Below are 19,478 nucleotides of genomic sequence, written 5' to 3'. Positions count from 1 at the left end.
AAAATAAAAGCTGTATGTCGTAAACGGTGTTGGATTTAAAGACAAGACTTTGGGATTTGGTCATAATTTCTTCTTATTTACTTTACAATTATTTACATATATCAAACTGTCAACCGCGTCACAGAGGAAAATGTAATTCAGAAGAACTTTCTTCAAAAAAAAGAAATTACTAAATTACTCTGAAGGTACATATATGTGCTTCCGGTTCTATTGTCACGCTTGATTTAGAACCTTCCTTTATTAACTTTAGCTATAGATTTTATAGACTTTCTATAGATTCTATAGACTTTTAGATTTTATTATCAAATATTGTGGTTAATATACATCACGGCTGCTTAGTACTTGCCCCATTCAGAATTTTGAATATATTATTAAACATAAATGCCTTCCAAATTAAAAAAGTGTATTAGATTTTACAGCTTTTCAACATCAAATAGTTGATTTTAGGGTTTTCTGCGTGTTCTAACTTTGAAAACAAAAATTTCCTTATTTAGATAAGCAATGCTATGATTTGATTCAAACGCATATGGATTACTGTTTGATGAAAATATTTCAAAGTTGCAAACTGGAAGCAAATAGTTGAACATCTCAGACAACATTAAAAGTGTTGAAATGTCGTTTTCAGTCTTTGCATCCTTGATATTCATGGTAAAAAAAAAGTGAAATGTTTTGGTTACATGGATGTTTTGCCTACTCAAAAACATAGCATCTTTTCAAGCTTTTTTGTTGTTTATTTGCTCAAATACTTGAACTACAAGGACATAAGAACACCCGGCCTCAGCTATATAAAACATCAAATTCTGTCAAATGGTCAGCAGTACAAACTTGTAAAGCTTGGCTGTTATAGAGATCTCTAGAAACCAACAGCTGGCAGAGGAACAAAAAACAAACGGGTGAATTTAACCAAAAGTTCCTCCTGAAGAGTGAAAGACTCACCGGCTTCCAATATCACAGATGAGGGTTTCCAAAAATCAAAGTACTAACAAAATAATAAGCACTCGATACAAAAACTGTATTTACAGGGGGAAAAAATTACATTTTTTATACTCCAAGTCCACTGGCAAAAGCAGTTCTGCAAATCCCTTTTCCAGACCTCCCCATGTCATTTTCCCTTTCCCTCTTCCAGGTTTGTCAATAGTCTGCGCTGGTTTTGTTTAGCGAGGAGATTCGCTGCGGTTCCAATCCTCCAGATCGATGCCTCTCGCTTTGTCTGAAAAGCCAAATCTACGGCGACGTTCATTTAAAGTTCAAGTTATAGGTGACTCGACAGTGAAGACCTTTGGACGAGGAAATGTCAAAAAAAATTGAAGAATATCTACATTCATGGTGTTGGTATGATGTCCCACATACATACGTGCACGCCGTAGTCCCATGACGGTGTCCAACAGACGGCACACATTAAAGCAAAGAAACACACATCCTAAAACAGTTCTGTGCGTGCGTGCACAAACTCAGGACAGATTTACAATAAGTGCACACTTTTTTTTTTTTTTGGATAAGCTTGAGACGGAAACCCATAAAGCCAACCCCTTAAAAAAAAAAAAAAAAAAAAAAAGTAAAGATATCTGGAGAGGGACAGTTTTAAAACAGATTGAGAAATAGATGCATCGGATTTAAATAATTTTAAAGAGACAAACAACTTCAGTTGTACAGTCACTCTGAGGTCTGGACAAGCGGCTAGTCAAAGTCCTTAGAGACTTAAGGATCCAAATTCTTGTGATCCACAGACAACCGTTCTGTTTCCAAAGCAACAGAGTGGATGTAAAGAGCTGCAAAGACGCCGGTTTCTGAGGAGGATTTCATTTAAACACACACACAAAAAATAAAATAAAATAAAAAACGAGCTGATCGAGGAAGTGATCACTGCTTTTGAGTTTAAGGAAGAAAACATTTTTTTGTGATTAACCTGAACTTATTTGTTTCAGGAGAATCACATTCTGTAAAAGTGACACAAAATCCTTAACTGGAGGTGATTACAGTTACGGCTTTAAACCTGTTTAATATGTCAGATTATAAACAGTTCAAACCAGATGTGAATTCTGTTCCGACATGGAATGGGCTTATTACAGCTAATATTTACATCCACCAGGCCTCGATAGGTGCGATCAGACGTAACAGTTTACAAAGCTGTGGGACAGAAGCCTGAGGGCCGGCTGAAGGACAGCTGATCCTGAAAGACGAATGGAAACCGAGCAGAAGTTTGTCAGGAAAACAAATAGGATAAAGAAAACATGAATATAATGTATGCATGCATGCTTTAACACTGGGCTTTTACTCTAGCAGCATTCCCCTAAATTCACTGAAACTGGAACATAAAAATAAAGGTGTATCGTTTACATCAATGTTTGTTTATTCTTGTAACAGCCAGTTGTGTAGCTGTGGTTTAACGTTTGACCGGTCGGCTAAAATTTCGAATCCATGCATGCGGCCACGTTGGAAAGACTGAAACAAAGAAGAAACTTTAAAAAAAAGATCCTTCAGAAGCTAAAACTCTGCTGTTCCCGGTCTGAAAGCACCTATCATGCATCTGTAAAACATGAGGACTTCCATGGTGGGTTTCCAGTTTCCAAGAGAAACTTAATGTGACGTTTTCCAGCAACAGAAGGACGTTTATCATGGCTTGACTTTCTTTTTCCTGAAAGAAATACCACCTCTGTCAGAACCAAACTATAAAAGCTACACAACTCGAGAACAGAGATCCGAACAAGACAAACTATTAAAAGAAACATTCTGAAGAGTGCAATTTCTCAGCGCCCCCCCCCCCCCCCCCCCCCCCCCCCTAAATGTGATCCACTGTTCCATTTATTTGGGCTTCATGAAGCCAGTTAACCAAGACATGCTGCCCGTCTTTGAACCAGAGTACTCAAAGAAGCGTCGGAGGGTTGTAAATTACCCAGAGTGCCTAAGGGAACATAAATGGTGAAGACCAGGAACAGAAACGTCTGTGTCCTCACCAAAGCAGTGGAATGCTGTTTGTTTTGTTTTTGGCTAATCGGCAGAGTCAACCAGTGCCGTGAGACGGACACCACACCTGAGGGGAAGAAAGAGTTCAGAGGGAGGGTCCTTCCATGGGTTCTGATTCTGACCACAGCAACATAAAATGGGTGCGTGGGATGGAGTAAGCGGTACAGTGGCTCCCTCTAGTGGTGAGAGGAGAGCAGGGTTGGCACAGTGGCAGAGCTCCCTGGACTCTTGGCTCAGCTCAGCGCTGCTCAGTTCCTTCCACGGTGTGACGCCAGCACGCGTTAGTCTGAATCCGAGTCTGACGAGCCGGCAGAGTTTGACTCGCTGCTGCTGTCTTCAGACTTGTTCTCCTTGTCCTCTGCTTCGTCGTCGTCATCATCGTCATCATCATCATCATCGTCGTCGTCATCTCCATCCTTCTTTAAACAGGATCAGCAAACAAAATAGATTTAGAACATCTTACTGTCTGCCAACCCCGTATTTTATCCAAGTGAGATGTTGCTCACGTCATCGTCATCGTCTTCATCCTCACTAGAGGAGTCTCCCTCAGACGAGGCTTTCTCCTGCTCGTCATCGTCGTCATCATCGTCATCGTCTTCCTCCTCTTCGGTGTCCTGTAGGAGAACAGATTTGCAGCTAAGCTGAGGACGAGCCGTCACAGCGGGAAATGCCTTCAGGCTCTCAGCACTCACAGATTTCTTCAACTTTACTAAGGGCCCTCCGGGTTTCGCCGGGTTTCTCCTTTTCTGCAAAGATGACAGAATCGTTTCAAACATTAACAAAAGGTTTCTGAAAAACAAACACACAAAGTTAACTGTCAGAGGAAAACCTACTTGTGAGATATATTCTTTGTAGACGTTTCTTTCTTGAGTGGACAGGCTCTGCGGAAGAACCAAAGTCAGGCTGGAAGGGTTTTGTGCCGTTTCAAACTTCTTAACAAGCTAATCTGCAGGAGTTCTTACATTGAGCCACTGCTCCAGCAGGACTTTGTACTGCCTCTGCTTCTCCTCTGCAATCTTCTTATAGCGCTCCTTGTCCTTCAGCGGTAATCTCTGCCACCGGCTGCCAATCTCAGCCATCCGCTCTTTCATTGGAAGGTGGTTGAGCTCCCCATTGGACAGCATCTCCTGAGAAAACTTCTGATATCCATTTCTGCAGTCAGAAGACACAAAAGAGCGCGTAAATGTTTTGTTCTGGACTCAACGGCTGAGAGAGCTGAAAGGATGGGAGGATCTTACGATGGTGGCTTCTTGGGTTCACCCTCAAACTTCATTTTCTTCCCCGAGGCGATGGCGGCAGCAGCTGGAGAGCGCATCTCGCACAGGTCTCTCTTTTAAAGAGCAGACATCAGCAGTTAGCTTCCATCAGTCCTGCAGGCACACTGGGGATTTCAAGAAAATTTGTTCTCACCTCATATCTCTTCTGATCCTCTGCCGCCTTTTTGATCCACATGATCTTCTCCTTCTTCTCCATGGTGCTCCAAGCTACTTCCATGGCCTTTTGGGCCTTCGGACGGTCATTCTGCAAAGCAGAACTTGATTACATCCACTTGTGGGAAACATGGAGGCCATTCAAGTCGTCCCAGTCGATGTACCTTAAATCTGGCCAGGTAGTCTCCAATAACACTCTGCTGCCAAATGTCCTGAGCAGTCTTGGGTGGATCTGGAAGACGACTTCGATCCTCCTTCTCCTTCTTCTCCGATTCCGCTTTCAAGACTAATTCCAGACGTTTATACTTCTCCTAAATCGTGAAAGATTCAGCCTTTAATAAACATATTACAAATATCTCTGGAGAGAGCAGCAACCATTTCCTCCACTGCGCTGCTACCTTTTTTTTATCCGGCAGGTCGTTCCACATTCGGGCCAGACATCTGGTGACCTCGCTGTCCGAGAGGTCGGGTCTTTCCTGCTGCAGCTTCTGCCGCTTTTCCTCAGCAAATATGAACATGGCAGAAATGGGCCTTTTGGGTTTCTCCGGATTGGCCTATAGATGGTGGCAGACGTATTTTTAAAAAGTGCACTAATTCTCATCCACTCCAATAATAAAAAAAAATCAATCATTTTAACTTGTAATGCTCACATAACCGTGGAGTTTTTCAGAAACGTCCCTGCATGACCTGAGCGGCCCAGAATAGGGCTTCAAACGCATGTCGTTCGTCTCACCTTTGCTTTAGAGGCCGGCTTTTTTGTGGCAGGACTGTTGGCTCGACCCCCTCTCTTAAAGCCCCCTTTGTCCTCCCCCAGCACCCGCCGCTGCTCCTCCTCTGATAAAGACTGCAAAGGTCCAAACGGCAAATACAAAATGTTTTCACCTCAACCAGAAAATGAACAGAGCCTTAAACAAATGAGCGCAGGACTTACACTGAGAAATCTGTTCATTTCAATTTCATACTCTTTCTTCCTCTGAAAAAGCAAACAGATGCAACATTTAGACAAAAGTGAATCTTTTTGCAGTGCTGCTGCAGAGTGAATGCCGGAATCTGAACCTGTTCACAGCGTTTCTGGTAGGCGTCCTTCTCATGTTGCTTCAGCAGCTTCCACCTCTGGCTGCACATCATCATGCGCTCGGTGCTGGGAACGTCCTTCATGCTGGACATCAGCTCCGCACAAAACATGGAGTAACCGTTTCTAAAGGGATTCACAGAGCACAGTTATGGAAAGTGCTTGGATTTGAAGGTGGGGGGGGGGCAGCTGCGACTCACGGAGGCGGCTTGTCGGGTCGACCGTCAGACTTGTCCTTCAGGTGGCGCTCTGCCTTGGTCAGGATGGACTTGGCGAAACCTTCCTGAGTCATGTTCAGCTCTGGGTGCTGCTGGATGAACCCCCGCATCGTTTCCTGCAAACACGCGGAGTCAGCACTAAAGGCTTGAGCTGGGCTGTGGTTCAGCACCACTAGGACTCTCACCTCATACGCCTTCTGCTGCTCCAGGGACTTGGAGATCCACTTTAGTCTTTTTTTGTCGGGCAGCTGCGTCCACTGTTTACCAAGACTGTCCTTAATATCTTTGGTGGTCGCCTGGTGTCACAAAAAAACATTTAGGAGAAAGAAATTCTACCCCCGGACCACAAAGCATTGTGATTTCCTCTGCTTACATCTGGGTGTGTCTTTAGGAAGGCTTTCTTTTCATGGTTGTACCAAAGCTGTTGAGGGGTCTTGGGTTTTTCTGGGACGTTCGAACCTTTCTTGGTTATGGTCTCCACAAGGTCTGGATGTTCTTCCCTATTTGCAAACCACAGAACTGGGTTAACCCCAAAATCTGTTGCTTCACCAACTGTTAGTGGAGATGGAGCTCATCTCACCTGAATTTCGACATACTGTGCACAAACGTCTCTTTGTCTCGAAGGAAATCTTCAACGTATTTTTTCTGCAGTCATAAAATGAGACATATTTCAGAAGGAATCAAAACAGTTAAATGTCAAGGCAGCTGTGTTTATGTAACACCGACCTTCTTTTTGTCGGGTAATTCCCTGTATTTCTTGGAGAGGATCTTTGTCAGGTCCAAATTGCTCATTTCAGGATGCAGCTTTGCGTATTTGGCCCTTTTCTCCATGAAGAACCGAAAGTATGGAGTCAAAGGCTTCTTGGGGAAATCTGGATGCTTCTGTTCACGGATGAAAGTGGAGCCTTACGTCTCAGTGATAAATGTTCTTGAGCATTCATGTGACACTGGGATGCCAACTCACCTTAATTTTCTTGCCTTTATATGGATTCTTGATGTAATCTTGAGCATCAACTATCAGCTCGGTCAGAGTTCGAAACTTACGAATCTATCAGCGAAAAAGAAAAGAAAAAGTGAAACTAAAGTAAAGCAAGAAAATTTGGCTTCTATCCTGGAGACGAAGGGTCAAAAGGGTTCACCTCCTTTGAGACTTCCAGCCACTTCAGCCTGCACATCTCTGCCGTGAAGGAGTTGAAGGCCACCTTCTGCCAGTCCAGGTGGGACTCTGAGGTTTTGTATTTTGTCAAGTCTTTCTGTGGCAGGGCCACCTTCATGGCCTCCAGCAGTCTTAGGAGGTCCTCCTGCGCCCACACTGTGAGGGTTCATTCAATGTAGGAGAAATACGTCACAACCCTCTTTGGGAAATAGTAAAAAAAAAAACAGATCTAGTTGGACAATAAAAGTGTATTTTATTATTTCATCACCTTGGTCTTGGACCGTTGCCTCCATTTCTCCATTCATTTGTTAATATGTTGCCTTCAACATACAAGAAGAAGCAAAAAGTCAACTTTTAAAATGTGAGTTTTTTTTTATTATTATTTGTTTTAAATCAAAAATTTCATTGAAACCATTTTATGTTAAATATTCAGATTATAAGCGGGGATGATACAAGTGAATTCAAATGTGCCTCTACATAATGGTTTATGTTCATCACACCGCCCCTAAACGTTTACGCTGCATGCTGAGACATAGGCTATTGCTTGTGACGGCTTCAAATCTCGAATAACGCAGCGGAGGGCTTCAACTGGCGCAAATAGCTGCGACACAACGCGACTCTCTCGGTGGAGCACATTTATTTCGACAACCGGGATTTTGCGAATTAGTCATGTCTTTGATTGACAACAAAAGTATCACGGACGCCGCGGGAGCGACCATTTTCCGGCTCGCTCCGGTCGGTAATGGAGGATTTTTGTGCCGGAGCGGAGGTTGGGGAGGATCCACAGGAGGAGGAAGCGAATTGGACGTGGTGGACGCACAGGCAGCTAGCTGTAGGCGACCAGCTGACCACGGACTGGGGGGATCTGCTTTCCGTCTCCGACAGGCAGGAATGGTGGCTTGGAAGCACTGCAAACAAGTGCGCCATTCGGCGGAGACGCCTCATCACCCTTCGGATGTAGCTCCGCCGTCAAACCCCCATTTTCTTCTCCATTGTTTTTAAATATAAAGGCGAGGAATTTCAACGCAGCGTTTGACTGCAGTGAATAAAATGTATTTTAACCCAGTTTAATCGACTTAATGGCGCCTCGTGGTGGGTTTTTTAGAGGAAAATCTAGAGCCCTCGTCAGCTAGGCGTAGCCGCACAGCGCTCCCATGATGGCGGACGCTCGTTGTTCGGCTTGTCCTTGATGGAGCCAGCTCAACCGTGTGACCTAGCTTAGAAAACGACGAAAACACGCGAAGATTCCACCCGATTTCAAGCAAAGTGGACGCGGAATCGAACAAGGACAGACCATTTTGACTTTAAAAAATATCCAAAACTAAGCACACCCCGGGATTATTTCGTGTCGCTGCGTGATCTTATTTTGAACAGCTCCGTATTTATATTCGCCCCATGAAAACGTTAAGCTCGCTGGCAGCTGAGGACAGAAGACCCGCATTAGCTTAACAACAAACAATAAAAAATAAACTAAGATATATTTTTTTTACAGTTTTACATAAATGTGGCTTTTAAAACAAGTTAACACGTTTATCGAAAATTGCGTCAACAATATTAAATTAAACAATTTTTTTTTTGTAAACTTGAGTTACTAGAAAATAAGAAAAAAGGCAAGACATGAAATCCTATTTATTTGTGACTAACTTTTTTTTTTCTTTTTTTTTTACTTTTCAACCGTTGCGTTTTTGCAGTTTCGGAAGCGTCACTAACGGCTATCGTGAAAAACAAATGGCTCGAAGGAAGCCAGTCAACGGCCGAAACTGAGCAGCCTCTCCGGGTCCGCCATGCTTCAGCTCTGCTCGTCAAGGAAAACCTACCGTGACGAGGTCCAATGGCGCACTGCAAACACCGAACACGGAGCTTCGACCTAAAGCCAGGGCGTCGCAGACTGCCTTACCCCCTCGGTCCGAAAAAGCGCATAAGCGAGGACGGGAAGGCGGGTTTTCCGAGCTCGGTCGTCGGCGGTTCTGGGCTAGTCAGTGAGAGAGAGAGGGGGAGAGGGAGGGCGAGTCTCTGCACGGTGAGATATTAAACCGAGATCCCTGATGGCTGAACGAGAGAGGCGGCTAGCTGTTCCGCCAACAGCCGCGTGGAGGTCTCCGCGCGGAAACCAGCGCGTAGTCCCCCCCCATGCAAAATCACACAGTCACACCGAAAATAGCTCTCTTTCGTTTTACATACTTCGAATGTGGGACTCGCGGTGGACAATTTTGAACAATTTTTGGTTTAAACCTCCGGTTTTTGTACCGAATCCTCCCCGCTCCGAGGACAAGAAACACGGCTATGGCCGACCCCGTCTGTGTGCCTTTCTCTCGCGGTCTGTTTATCTCGTGACTACAAAGAGAGGAGCGCGAGCGAAGAAGCACATAACAAGAAAACCGTTGAGTCGTTTTTTGGACTTTAGAACGCGCTTCGTGGTTTGTTTATTCCGTCCTTTTGAAGTGTTGTGAAACGTAGCGACGGTCGCGTCGGCTTACCTGTCTGTCTGGTCGCGAGCCTCGGAGTCGCTGTGGAGGAAGAAGGGGAGGGTTGAACGACAGCCAGCACTGCGCCGTCGGTCCCGGGCTCCAGTCCCCGCAGAGATGGTCCTTCCCCCGCCTCCATCGCACGCGCTGTCTCCCTCTCCCTCCACTCATCGCACAGCAGCCATCCTCCCTCCATCCAACCAACCATTTCGCTACGCCGACACACAGACATGTTTCCGAGGCTGCACCGCGGACTTGAACACAACCGAGGACACTTTTCTCCCCATCCGAAGTTTTCTCCACTTTTATCAGATGTCAATTTCATGATATGTCACTCCGCTACTGATCGTATAGTTTTATAAAACTATTAAAATAAACTTATATATTTGACTCAAATATTTATATTGTCGGATATATTTTAAGCATCGCTCTGTGATGTCCCCCTCCAGTGACAGTGGTTCCCTCCAGCTCCTGTCTGCGCCTTTTCCGCCTCCCTTTGCTCCAAACCTCTTTTACAGCATTTTTTAAGCGCTGCTTTGACAGCTTCATTTTGTCCCGGCGTGTTTTTTTCTTTTCTTTTTCAACTCCCACCTGGTGTGTTTGTGGGCGGAACCCCCCGCCGTCCAATCCGGTCGGCCTGATCCTGCGAAAACAAATGACTCGCCATGCTGTGCTGCGTTCACTTGCAGCTGGAAATGTAACCATTACTCCAAAAGAACACAATGTAATGCATATTGAAGGACAAAATTATTAGATGACACATTAAAGCAATGTCAATATGAAATATTTGTCTTTAGTTTTGTGTAAAACCTTTCTCATTAAGTATTACATATTTTTCATCTAATGCATCCTATTTTATCAAAAGAAAACATATGTAGTAGAAAGTTTTGAGTTTGTCAACCAGCATTTGAAGTAGAACTTGACTTAAACTATATCACAATTAGACTGTTTACTTCATGTAAAAAAGAGCTAGTTTGTAAGTGATCAAGTTAATCAATAAAGCTTTTTAAGTACTTTTTTGGTATTTTATTTTAATTTTAAATTTGCCTATCAAAAAGTAGTCTAAGTATACTCGGTCTACACCAAAACTAAGGCAGTATACTTAAAGTTTACTTTTTATTTACTAATTGTTCTAAACCTAGTGTTTCAGTTTAGTCTGAAAAAGTACCGGTATTCAGTTAGTATACTTTCTGCACTACACATTCATAGTCTATACTATAGTATACTAGCTCTATTTATACTCAAGTATACTAAATAAAATAAACTCCAAGTGTACTACTCCAAGTGTTAAGGCTTGTGATATGTTATTGTCAATCTGTGGAGTTTTGTAATACATTTAAGAAGCCAGAAAAAGAGTACGGTAGTTAAAAATTTTGTAAGAAGCCCTTTTAGATTTAAATGGGATAAAAATCAAAATATCACATAAGTTCACCTGAAATTCAAAGCTCTTCAGGTTTGAAATCTGTAAACTTAAAGAGCAATATTTTGCTTTTGTTAAATGCTAAAAGGCAAATGGCAATTCTACGTGGTAAAAAAATGATACTAAACTTAACTTTTTAATAAATACGTTCCATTTTGAAAATAGAAACTATAGTTTTACAAAGAGATTTTTTTGACAGACTGTCTTGAGCCTTTATGAATCAATACAGTCAAATTTGAAAAATAGACCGCTAAAATTCAAATTTACTGGAGCTTATAGTGAGCTGGATAAGTATTATTTAAAAAAATTAGGCTCTTTTACATTTCTTTAACCGTATAAACCTCTAGAAATATTTTTGCCAACTAAAAAGGTTTCCAAACATGCAATGGCATTTACGTGTTTACCTTGAAGGCCTCATTATCATTACTGCTGCCTCCTCTTACACTTAATGCTTAAATAGAGAATAGTTGTGGTCTATTGTGTAATTTTTTTTGTCAAATGTTTTATTTTTTATTTTTACACAAAATGAAATCCAAGCATGTACAGTGTTTCAAGCACGCATTAAGACATGTTTGCTCGAAAGCATACAAAGAGTACACAGTGCAACACGTATGCAGAGTAAGGCTTTAAAAAAGAAAAAAAAAAAGTATCCCCTTTTTGCTTTAGTGCAGTTTCATCCCATAATTTCATTTCCAATAGTGCTGGCTGCAATTTATGCTCACAAAAGCAGTTGAACTCTAAAACAAGGCACAAGTAAATTTCACATCTCTCTCTTTTTATACATACCAGGAAGACAAAACAGCTTACGATGAAATTAATGAACATCACTACTGAAAACACATTTTACGACATAAAACCCTTAAGGCTATACTGGAAAAAGGCACCAATGTTTTTTTTCCAAAAAACAATTATTTAAATGTAAAAGTTGCAGTTCAGTTTGCTGGAGTCAAGAAATAAACATTAAAATAAAAGATGAATGTTTTGGGGTGATTGAAAAGCTATAATGTAGTTAAACATAAAATACAAATAAAAAGCATAAACCTGTATGTTTAGATAAGGTTTATGACTAACAAGTATACTTTCAGAACATTGTCATTCATTACCTGTTGCTTTTAGGTCAAAAATTATGAAAAATTCTAATTTATCTTTGGATACTAAAGTGATGGAAAAGTGAATACAAATTAGAATATTTGAAAAAAATAAATAAAATGTCACTCTAAATGTTGTGTTTATGCTAATCCATCATCTCCAGGTTCGTCGTCAAATTTCACTTTGGCATCATCTGCATCGAGCTGCAACACAAACACAAACACATCATCTCAGATCAGAAAGAACTGCACCAGACACGGTGAAGAAATGTGACGGCAACTTCCAAAGGGAATCTGAGACACATGAACGAGTTCTTACACATTTCATCTCCAAGGGAGTGAAGAGGCGGCCGGTCATCAACATGCGCAGAGGGATGGTAAGAATGAGGACAAAAGGCAGCGCCAAAGAGAAGGGGCTCATCTTCACTGCCCACAGGACAGCCAGGCACACAACCTGGACCAGAGTGAAGAGATGCATCCGCAGCGTCTTCACCTGCACAGGTGATGGGGCACAAAGTGTCAATTAAGGAGACCAATTCAAAGATGTCACATAGATTTTGTTCTTGTCTTAATCAGAAATTTGTCGTAAAAAAAAGCAAGAACAACCAATACCCTGGTGGCATAGGGATCAGATGGGTGGTACTTCTTGGGAGTGATCAGCAGAAGCATCCTGTCCCACATCTGGACTCCACTCAGTGAGGTGATACCCATGTAGAGGAAAACGCCAAACAAAGCAGTCATAGGAATCATCTTGAGGATTGGCTCCATGAAAATCGAAACACCTGAAATCCGAAAGAGACCCCAAATGCTCAGAAGAAGAAAAGGGTCCACGTGATTTTGGAACTTACAATTGCGTCTGAGCTGAAGGACCTACCGACCAGAAGGGCCACGATCAAACCGCTGATCCTCTGCTCAACCACTTTCTCTATCACTGGTTTGGGCCCCTTGGACATGACTGTGAGAGCATTGACGTGGGTAACAGACCGAACTGTGGCAGCACTCAGCCACGGCATGCCGAAGATGGAAAATATCCCCCCCATGGTGACCAGGAGCAGGAGGTCAAAGTGGAAACCTGATCCTTTGATCATTTTCCTCTCGGGTTTGCTCACGATCAGCCTTGGAGTCCAAGAAAACTCAAATTTAGCTCCACAAAACTCTTTTATATTCATGGTGAGTTTCTTTCAGGGAAACGTACGTGGTAATCTGAGACTCCATGAAGATCAGGATAAAGACGAGTAAAGCCGGAACACAGCAGGCGCCCATCATCCATGCGGGGAAATCTTTCTTTTCCCCCATGGGGTTGATAATCCAGCCTCTTTCTTTTGGATTGGTGACCTCAATACCTTTTGGCACAACTAATTTCTAAAAAGAAAAGAGAAAAGTGCAAATTCTTCCTTTTAAAAAGTAGAAAATGAAGATAAATTAGATTTACTTTTCCTGTATCGGCGGGAAAAAGACAGATGTGTAACGCAAAAGAGGGTGACAGTAACAGAAAATTAAACTTTTTCAAGTTTGTCCACAGCGCTTACCTGGGTGTAAGCATCTGCAATGCTGATGTCGATGGCAATCATGATAAAAATAGCAATGGGCACTCCAAAGTTTCCAATCAAACGGCGGAGCTAAGAACAAGCAGAAAGTGAACATGTGCAGAGCCACAGTTTGAACTCATTTCAAAGTCTGGTGCAACAGAACGTTACCCAGCCGGGGAGATACTGGCTGTTCTTGAACTCGCGCAGAAAGAAAGCGATGAAGAAGCAGCCGAACATCAGGCACATTGACAGCAGGGCCGTGTTGGGGAAGGCTCTCTCGTGCTCCTCTTGAATGACGGTGATGTTACCACCTGGATGTGGGGTCACTGTGAATGTCTTGATGATTGGGTGGAAGGGATCTTCCAGAGTGTGATTGATTTGGTCGTAGTTCAGGACCAGTGGGTGTGTTGCGAAGATCTGTGTGGTGGGTGGTAGGAGACACGAAAATAAATTAACCAGAAAAAAGGAAGGCTAAAGGGAGCCTGATGGGAAAAATGTGGATAAAAAAAAATACCCTAAGGAGCTTGGCAAAAGTCTCGTAGATGAAGATGAGTGAGATGAGGATGGAGAAGATTTCCTGAGTGAAGCGGGAGATATATCGGACGAGGAAGCTTCCTTCCACCGCCACGATGACCACCACGATCAATATGAGCCACATGCCCACCCAGGTCCGGCCAACAATGTACTCAATGTTCTGAGAATCGCAGAACTTGAAGCAAAGAAAAGGACATTAATGATCAAAGATGCCATATGAAGCTTTTTCAGCAGATTTTTCTTCTTACAGTTTGTACATACAACATGAAAGGCTTCCTCAAACAGAAGCAGAGGTCCGGAGAAGCCAATGATGAGGACAGGCTGGGCAGCAAAGAGGCAGAAGACGATACCTTGGAGGCTGGTAGCGATCATGAGCTCCGATACACCCATCATTTTTTTGGTTTTGTCAGCTAATGTAAACAACAAAAAAAGACATATTAGACTTATCTATATTTCATCAGGAAAATCAAATCGTGTCCTGGGCAGTTTATTACCAAGGAGTCCTCCAAAAGTGATAGCAGGGGACAGAGCGGCGAAGTAAATGAAGATGATGGCAGAGAGGACCTGAGGGTTCAGCCCGTCTGTGAAGTCACTGAAGTAGTGGCGGTAACGCCGCTTTACATCCTTCACCATTCCTCCAAAAGGATAACCTGTACGGGCCAGTGGGTCCTCCCTGACTTCCTCTGGCCCCTCGTCAGCTGAAACAAAACCCAAAGCCGTTGTGACATCAGGAAGGTTCCTTTCTGCTATCATTTCTCCACATTAGTCCATGGTTGCCCTACTGCACCTCTTTTTGAGGAGAGGAGCTCTTTTATTAGGGGATATTAGCTTGAAGGCATATACATAGTTTAAAAAATCGACTCCAGTACAAAAGAAAATTAAGACGGACCAAAACTGAAATTCTGCTGCAGGCTGACCTTTGACCCTGTCTCCAAAGGCGAGCCGGGCATCGGCGGGACGGAGTCGGTCACGCAACATCTTCTTCTGGAAATCAATTATGGGCTCCAGCATGGATGTTTCCTGGATCTCAGTTGGAGGAATGATGATGCTGCAGTCCATGAAGTCTGCAATGGCGTTGGTCACATCTTTGTCGGTCTGGGCCAGGAACACTTCCAGACAGAAGACCTGCCGGAGGAGGGCGACGATAAACAGTCTTCATCACTAGTTCCACTGAGGAAGCTGCTGTGCCATCATTCCCACTTTGCTGTCTTACCCAGTCGGCCATCAGAGCCCCCATGGCACGGCCAGTCTCGCTGTAGTCCATCCCACTCTGGCTGGGGCCCACCAGGACGAAGACGAAGCGCACCGGCACGTGGGTCTCCAGAACGGACTCCATCACCACAGAGTCACTGAGCCTGACGAAAGCCACAACCGGTTTCTGCAGAAGGTCAAGGACGCCTGCAGGAAACACTCTCTTAACGAGATCTTCGCTGATCATTTGCATTTCAAGGTGTTCAGCAATAGTTCACCTGTGAGGACAATCGACGCCTCCATGTTGTCAGAGCTGTCTCTCTGCAAAACAGTTGCAAAGTAGCTGTGTTAAAACAGGCACGACAAGAACCGAAACTGTAAAAAACCAAAAAAAAACCAGTATATTTGTACCTTTCTGGCCACGGAAAATGTTTGCATCTGAATGTCTCCAGAGGGAGTCACCACCGGTCCCTCAGACTGGCTGAAAAGACAAAAGAAGGAGTCATAAACAACCTGTTTGAGATTTTAGAACAGAGAGGACAGCAGAGGCCTGGGTGGTTCACCTGCGTCTCATCAGGAGAGCTCTCAGCAGGCCTTCCCGATCGCTGGGGCGGATCTCATCCTTAGCAAGCAGCTCGTCAACAATTTTCTCAGCCATCAAGGACAGATTGCTGGCGTTCATGTCCAAAAGGATGGCACCTGAGGAGAGAGACTTGAAGATGAAGACTTGGCTTTCATCCACACAGATTCTGAATCCTGCTTTGTTTCAGACGTCACCTGTGCTCATGGCCCTGCGGAGTTGGATCAAGCTCTTAAAGGTGAGATAGGAGACGTGGGATGGACCCCACTGTCTTGTGACGGAGTCAAAGTTCTCCTCATAGCCCACCCATCGAGCAGTCTGCTGCCAGGTGTTGCCTTGGAGCTCATTCAACTCCACATAGGCCTGCAGAGCAACAAGATGCATCAAACCATCAAAAATCCATAACACAAGAGCCAAAAAGAAGATTTAGTTCAGAAAGAAGACCCAACCTGAGCATCCCCTCTTGTCGTGGCATTGGTGTTCACGTTGAGAAAAGCTGAAACAAAGAAAAAAAGCAAGTTTTAGAGAAATATAGATACAAATCACCTCAGTCTAAACAAACTCACTTTACCGTCTGAATCACTGGGTATGATGATGGCCTCAGGAGGGGAGTCGATGGCTTCCTCCCCATTCCTTTCACAGTCAAAGTTTCCACTCTGATCTGGAGAAGTTCTGGGCAGAGAAACATGGATTCACAAAGATGTTTTTTTCCCATTCTGTTCAGTCACAGCATCTCATGTCACATTGGGTGTTGTTCCTGCAGGCTGAGAGTGAAGCACTGACAGTCAGGAACACGGTTCCCCTCGTCCTCAAGCTTCCTATTTTCCAGCTGTCCCTGCACTTTTTGTTGCTGATTACCTGCTCAGATTGTAGGTAGTCAATCAGAATGAGGAGACACCTGAGTCAGCTGGAAAACAGGTAAGCTGGGAGGTCTTGAGAAGCTGGGTTGGCCAGCCCTGTTCTGGACACCTCATGCAGTTTCTTGTATGGCCACAAGATGGCAGCATTTGTCCACACTGCGTCTGACTTCCTTCTTTTCATTGTGCGACTTGAACAACTTTTCAGGGAGGGTGGGAGAGATGTGCAAGCATCTTTAACCTCAGGCCCAAACCTTTATAGAGCTGGTTGACTAGTGCTTGTTGATTGGCTGGTTTGAATAAACTTCATGTATAAAATGTGCTGTGTACAGAAAAACAAACACTTTGGTCTGTGGAATAAGCAAGTCACGTTCTGTCATGATTTGACTCTGGTGTGTTTCTTTTATGTCTCTGAAGTAGTAAATTCGTGTTTTTACCAGCTTGTTTGTCATATTTTGATAATTAGCCAATATATTTATTTAAATTTTAAAGCTTGGAGAGTAAATTAAAAAAAAACTTCAATAAAATTGACATTAAGCTGCTAAAGTTCTCCCTCAAATATAACTAGATTCTATATATGATGGTAAAAAACCAAAAAAACAGCAGTGCAGGGTTTTATTCTGTTGAATTTGGTGAAAACAGAGAAGTTTAGAGGAGATCAGGAACTTACAGTCTCAGTGGAGGGGGAAAGGCCGGGTTGTTGTCTTCGTAAGACATGTCACTGTCCTAAACGAGAAGGATTTAAAAAAAAATGATAACCAGCTTTGATGTTAAGTAAAATAAATAGGAGATTTTGAAGCATAGCGAAGGCATTGAAAAAAAACAAACCTCCTCAAAACTGAAATTGTTTTCCATGGATGCTGGTTATGTGTCCTTCAGTTCTTCTTCATCCCCTGAGCCAAAAGAAGTCACGTATAAGATACCGAGAACTTTCTGGTTCAAAGATCTTTTTCAGATCAACACATTAGTCCAGAGATCCAACAAACCTTTCATGCAGACAGATACAGAGAGAGACAATTTTTTAAATAATAGCTAAATGTATATTTTTTGGCTACTTTTCTTAAGGAAGCTACGTGGTCATGTCACATGATTCAGGTGTTTCTGCTGTTGAGGACGGGTCTCTCAGCCACTGTGGTCTCTTGTTCTGAGGCTCTGAGCTCGTCTGAAACCCGCTCAAGACAGATAATCAGCCGTTGGCAATTTCAAGTGCGATATAGTTCAAATAGAAGACTTCACAGCCTTATCTTTGGGTTACGCCCTTCGGTCACACTTGTGTTCCCCTCTGTAACCGCGAAACAAAAACTTCTGGAATTTTGTTTCAAGTTTTTTTAAACCTATTTTTGCATTTTTATGAGATATATTTAAAACTACACTTGCATAAGATGTTGTTAAAATGAACTAGTTTTGGTGCAGGTTAGAACTCACACCAGGCTTATTTTTTTCTAAAAAATTGAGGTAACTATAAAATGAAATCGCTTTTTGTCTATAGGTTTTAAAACCAAGTTTCCTCATGTTTCCACTGGTTTGACTAAAACAATAATATTTTTGATTATCTGCAGGTTTTTCCTCCTTTCTAGATGACTGTAATGATGCTTTTTCTTCTGTTCGGCTACACAGACATCCCTCTCGTTTTACCCCTTCCTTCTAGCCCATCTGAGTGTCTCTGACCTCAGCTCTGAGAAGGCCACACCCCTACCTGTATGCAGGTACTCCCACCCGGTCCCCAGCTCTGGAAGCAGGCCGATCTCCGCTCTGTCAGCTTTGGCGAGCTCGGCGGCAAAGTGACCCCGGACGCACGAAAAGATGAGAACAGTGAGAGATGCGTGGAAGCGGGAACACCCACATGAAAGTACGTCAACAGCCAAAGGTGCGGCGCCCTGCAGCCCCATTGGTCAGTGAGGGGGGGGGGGGTGACTTAGAAACATTTCTATCAGCCCGGCACACCTTGACACAGGGATATCCCAGCCCTAAAATGCCCCCTCCACCCTCTCTGCTAGAACCAGGGCCGAGGACTCACAGAGGGCTGTAGCTCCGGCTGTGTGTGGGGCACACATGGGGCAAAGGGGCTAGAGAGGGGGGCACGAATGAGGCATCTCCTCTGCGTCATGATGTTTACAAACTGGGGATTCCCTTATAAAAAAAAAAAAAAAGTTGGGGGGGGGGGGGTGGTTCCAAAGCTGTGATGTGTAAATGTCAAATTTGTCCTCTTTCAGAAGAACCATCAGGCTCTATTGGCTCATCTCCTGTTTGAGACGGAGGGAGGAGACTTCTGCTGCTGGTTGGAGCTGAGGCTGATGGGCTGATGGCAGGCGTGATGAAGAGGACAATACCAGGGTTCCTGCACGTCCTTAGATGGAAACAACAAAGACCAACACCAAACTTTAAAGTACAAGGAGAGTTTCTCCAGAAAAGGATTCAAAACCTCTGACACACCTGGAGTGTTCTCGTTCAGCTGTGAAATCCAAGGACCGCGTTGTTTACGCAATTCTTCTCTCTTACAGAAAATTCGCTCAACAACTCTCCAAAAATGAATTGTGGGCATGGTTAAAGCCCCCCCCTCATCCCAAAAAATGATGACATCACAGCAGGTGAAACCATCAAACAAATAAATGGGGCCAAAAATCTCGTTTGAGGCTCAAAACAATATTTTAAAAATCCCCTGTTGAAGCCAAAACTCTCATGTGGGGAATGTCCAGAGGAAGTTTTGACATTTTTTATTATGGGATGGCCTCAGGACCTACGTCTTGGTGCCAAAGTGTGAAATTTGTCAATTTTCGCACAGTTTGACAAAAGAAAACTTTAGAAATTTCACGCACACGCCACCACGTTAAGTCGTCAAACACATACAAAGTCTTGGTGACCTTTGACCTTGGGAAGAGCCTGCGATTTTGACCCCCCTCCCAAAAAAAATCACCTTTGGTATTTTCTACAAATTTGAACTCCTCCTAGGGATTTTGGTCTATCGTCTCCTTGA

The 19,478-nt window shown here is 43.5% G+C and overlaps 2 protein-coding genes across 7 annotated transcripts; both read right to left on the bottom strand.

The window, feature by feature from the left end:
- Window positions 1-710: 710 nt before the first annotated feature.
- Window positions 711-9,859, bottom strand: ubtf (upstream binding transcription factor). Of its 6 annotated transcripts, none has more exons than XM_011477849.3 (21): window positions 9,318-9,859; window positions 7,109-7,160; window positions 6,824-6,996; window positions 6,649-6,732; window positions 6,411-6,566; window positions 6,265-6,329; window positions 6,058-6,184; window positions 5,870-5,980; window positions 5,667-5,800; window positions 5,451-5,592; window positions 5,326-5,367; window positions 5,128-5,238; window positions 4,793-4,948; window positions 4,559-4,705; window positions 4,375-4,485; window positions 4,203-4,294; window positions 3,927-4,116; window positions 3,798-3,845; window positions 3,657-3,710; window positions 3,471-3,578; window positions 711-3,383 (listed from the first exon to the last, which is right to left on the bottom strand). In XM_011477849.3, the coding sequence occupies exons 2-21, from the start codon at window positions 7,143-7,145 to the stop codon at window positions 3,246-3,248; spliced, it is 2,226 nt and encodes a 741-aa protein (XP_011476151.1). In that variant the 5' UTR covers window positions 7,146-7,160; window positions 9,318-9,859; the 3' UTR covers window positions 711-3,245. The 6 variants fall into 6 exon arrangements, with proteins under 6 accessions (XP_011476151.1, XP_011476153.1, XP_011476154.1 ...); XM_011477851.3 differs by having other exon boundaries at window positions 3,477-3,578; window positions 8,658-9,420; XM_011477852.3 differs by having other exon boundaries at window positions 711-3,380; window positions 3,477-3,578; window positions 8,658-9,420.
- Window positions 9,860-11,207: 1,348 nt separating this feature from the next.
- On the bottom strand, window positions 11,208-18,328 carry LOC101155769 (band 3 anion exchange protein). The gene is made up of 21 exons (XM_004071196.4): window positions 18,201-18,328; window positions 17,333-17,397; window positions 17,175-17,230; window positions 16,219-16,319; window positions 16,097-16,143; window positions 15,845-16,010; window positions 15,631-15,766; window positions 15,479-15,548; window positions 15,346-15,388; window positions 15,090-15,274; window positions 14,794-15,001; window positions 14,371-14,574; window positions 14,138-14,286; window positions 13,857-14,051; window positions 13,511-13,759; window positions 13,343-13,432; window positions 13,009-13,175; window positions 12,688-12,929; window positions 12,426-12,595; window positions 12,133-12,306; window positions 11,208-12,017 (listed from the first exon to the last, which is right to left on the bottom strand). The coding sequence occupies exons 2-21, from the start codon at window positions 17,357-17,359 to the stop codon at window positions 11,955-11,957; spliced, it is 2,742 nt and encodes a 913-aa protein (XP_004071244.1). The 5' UTR covers window positions 17,360-17,397; window positions 18,201-18,328; the 3' UTR covers window positions 11,208-11,954.
- Between the last annotated feature and the right edge of the window lie 1,150 nt (window positions 18,329-19,478).

The sequence above is a fragment of the Oryzias latipes genome, chromosome 8, assembly GCF_002234675.1.
Source record: "Oryzias latipes chromosome 8, ASM223467v1".
Classification (NCBI taxonomy): Eukaryota; Metazoa; Chordata; class Actinopteri; order Beloniformes; family Adrianichthyidae; genus Oryzias; species Oryzias latipes.
This window is presented reverse-complemented; position numbering and strand designations above follow the sequence as displayed.

What these genes read in the sequence shown, in the direction of transcription:
- ubtf (XM_011477849.3), bottom strand. Translation starts at nt 7,145, where the DNA reads ATGAATGGAGAAATGGAGGCAACGGTCCAAGACCAAG. An exon ending in GGCTGGAAGTCTCAAAGGAG is followed by an intron (nt 6,733 to 6,823) that starts GTGAACCCTTTT and finishes TTTCGCTGATAG; the next exon opens with ATTCGTAAGTTTCGAACTCT. An exon ending in CGACCCGACAAGCCGCCTCC is followed by an intron (nt 5,593 to 5,666) that starts GTGAGTCGCAGC and finishes GAATCCCTTTAG; the next exon opens with AAACGGTTACTCCATGTTTT.
- LOC101155769 (XM_004071196.4), bottom strand. Translation starts at nt 17,359, where the DNA reads ATGGAAAACAATTTCAGTTTTGAGGAG. An exon ending in TTTCCCCCTCCACTGAGACT is followed by an intron (nt 16,320 to 17,174) that starts GTAAGTTCCTGA and finishes TTCTCTGCCCAG; the next exon opens with AACTTCTCCAGATCAGAGTG. An exon ending in CTTTGGAGACAGGGTCAAAG is followed by an intron (nt 14,575 to 14,793) that starts GTCAGCCTGCAG and finishes GTTTTGTTTCAG; the next exon opens with CTGACGAGGGGCCAGAGGAA.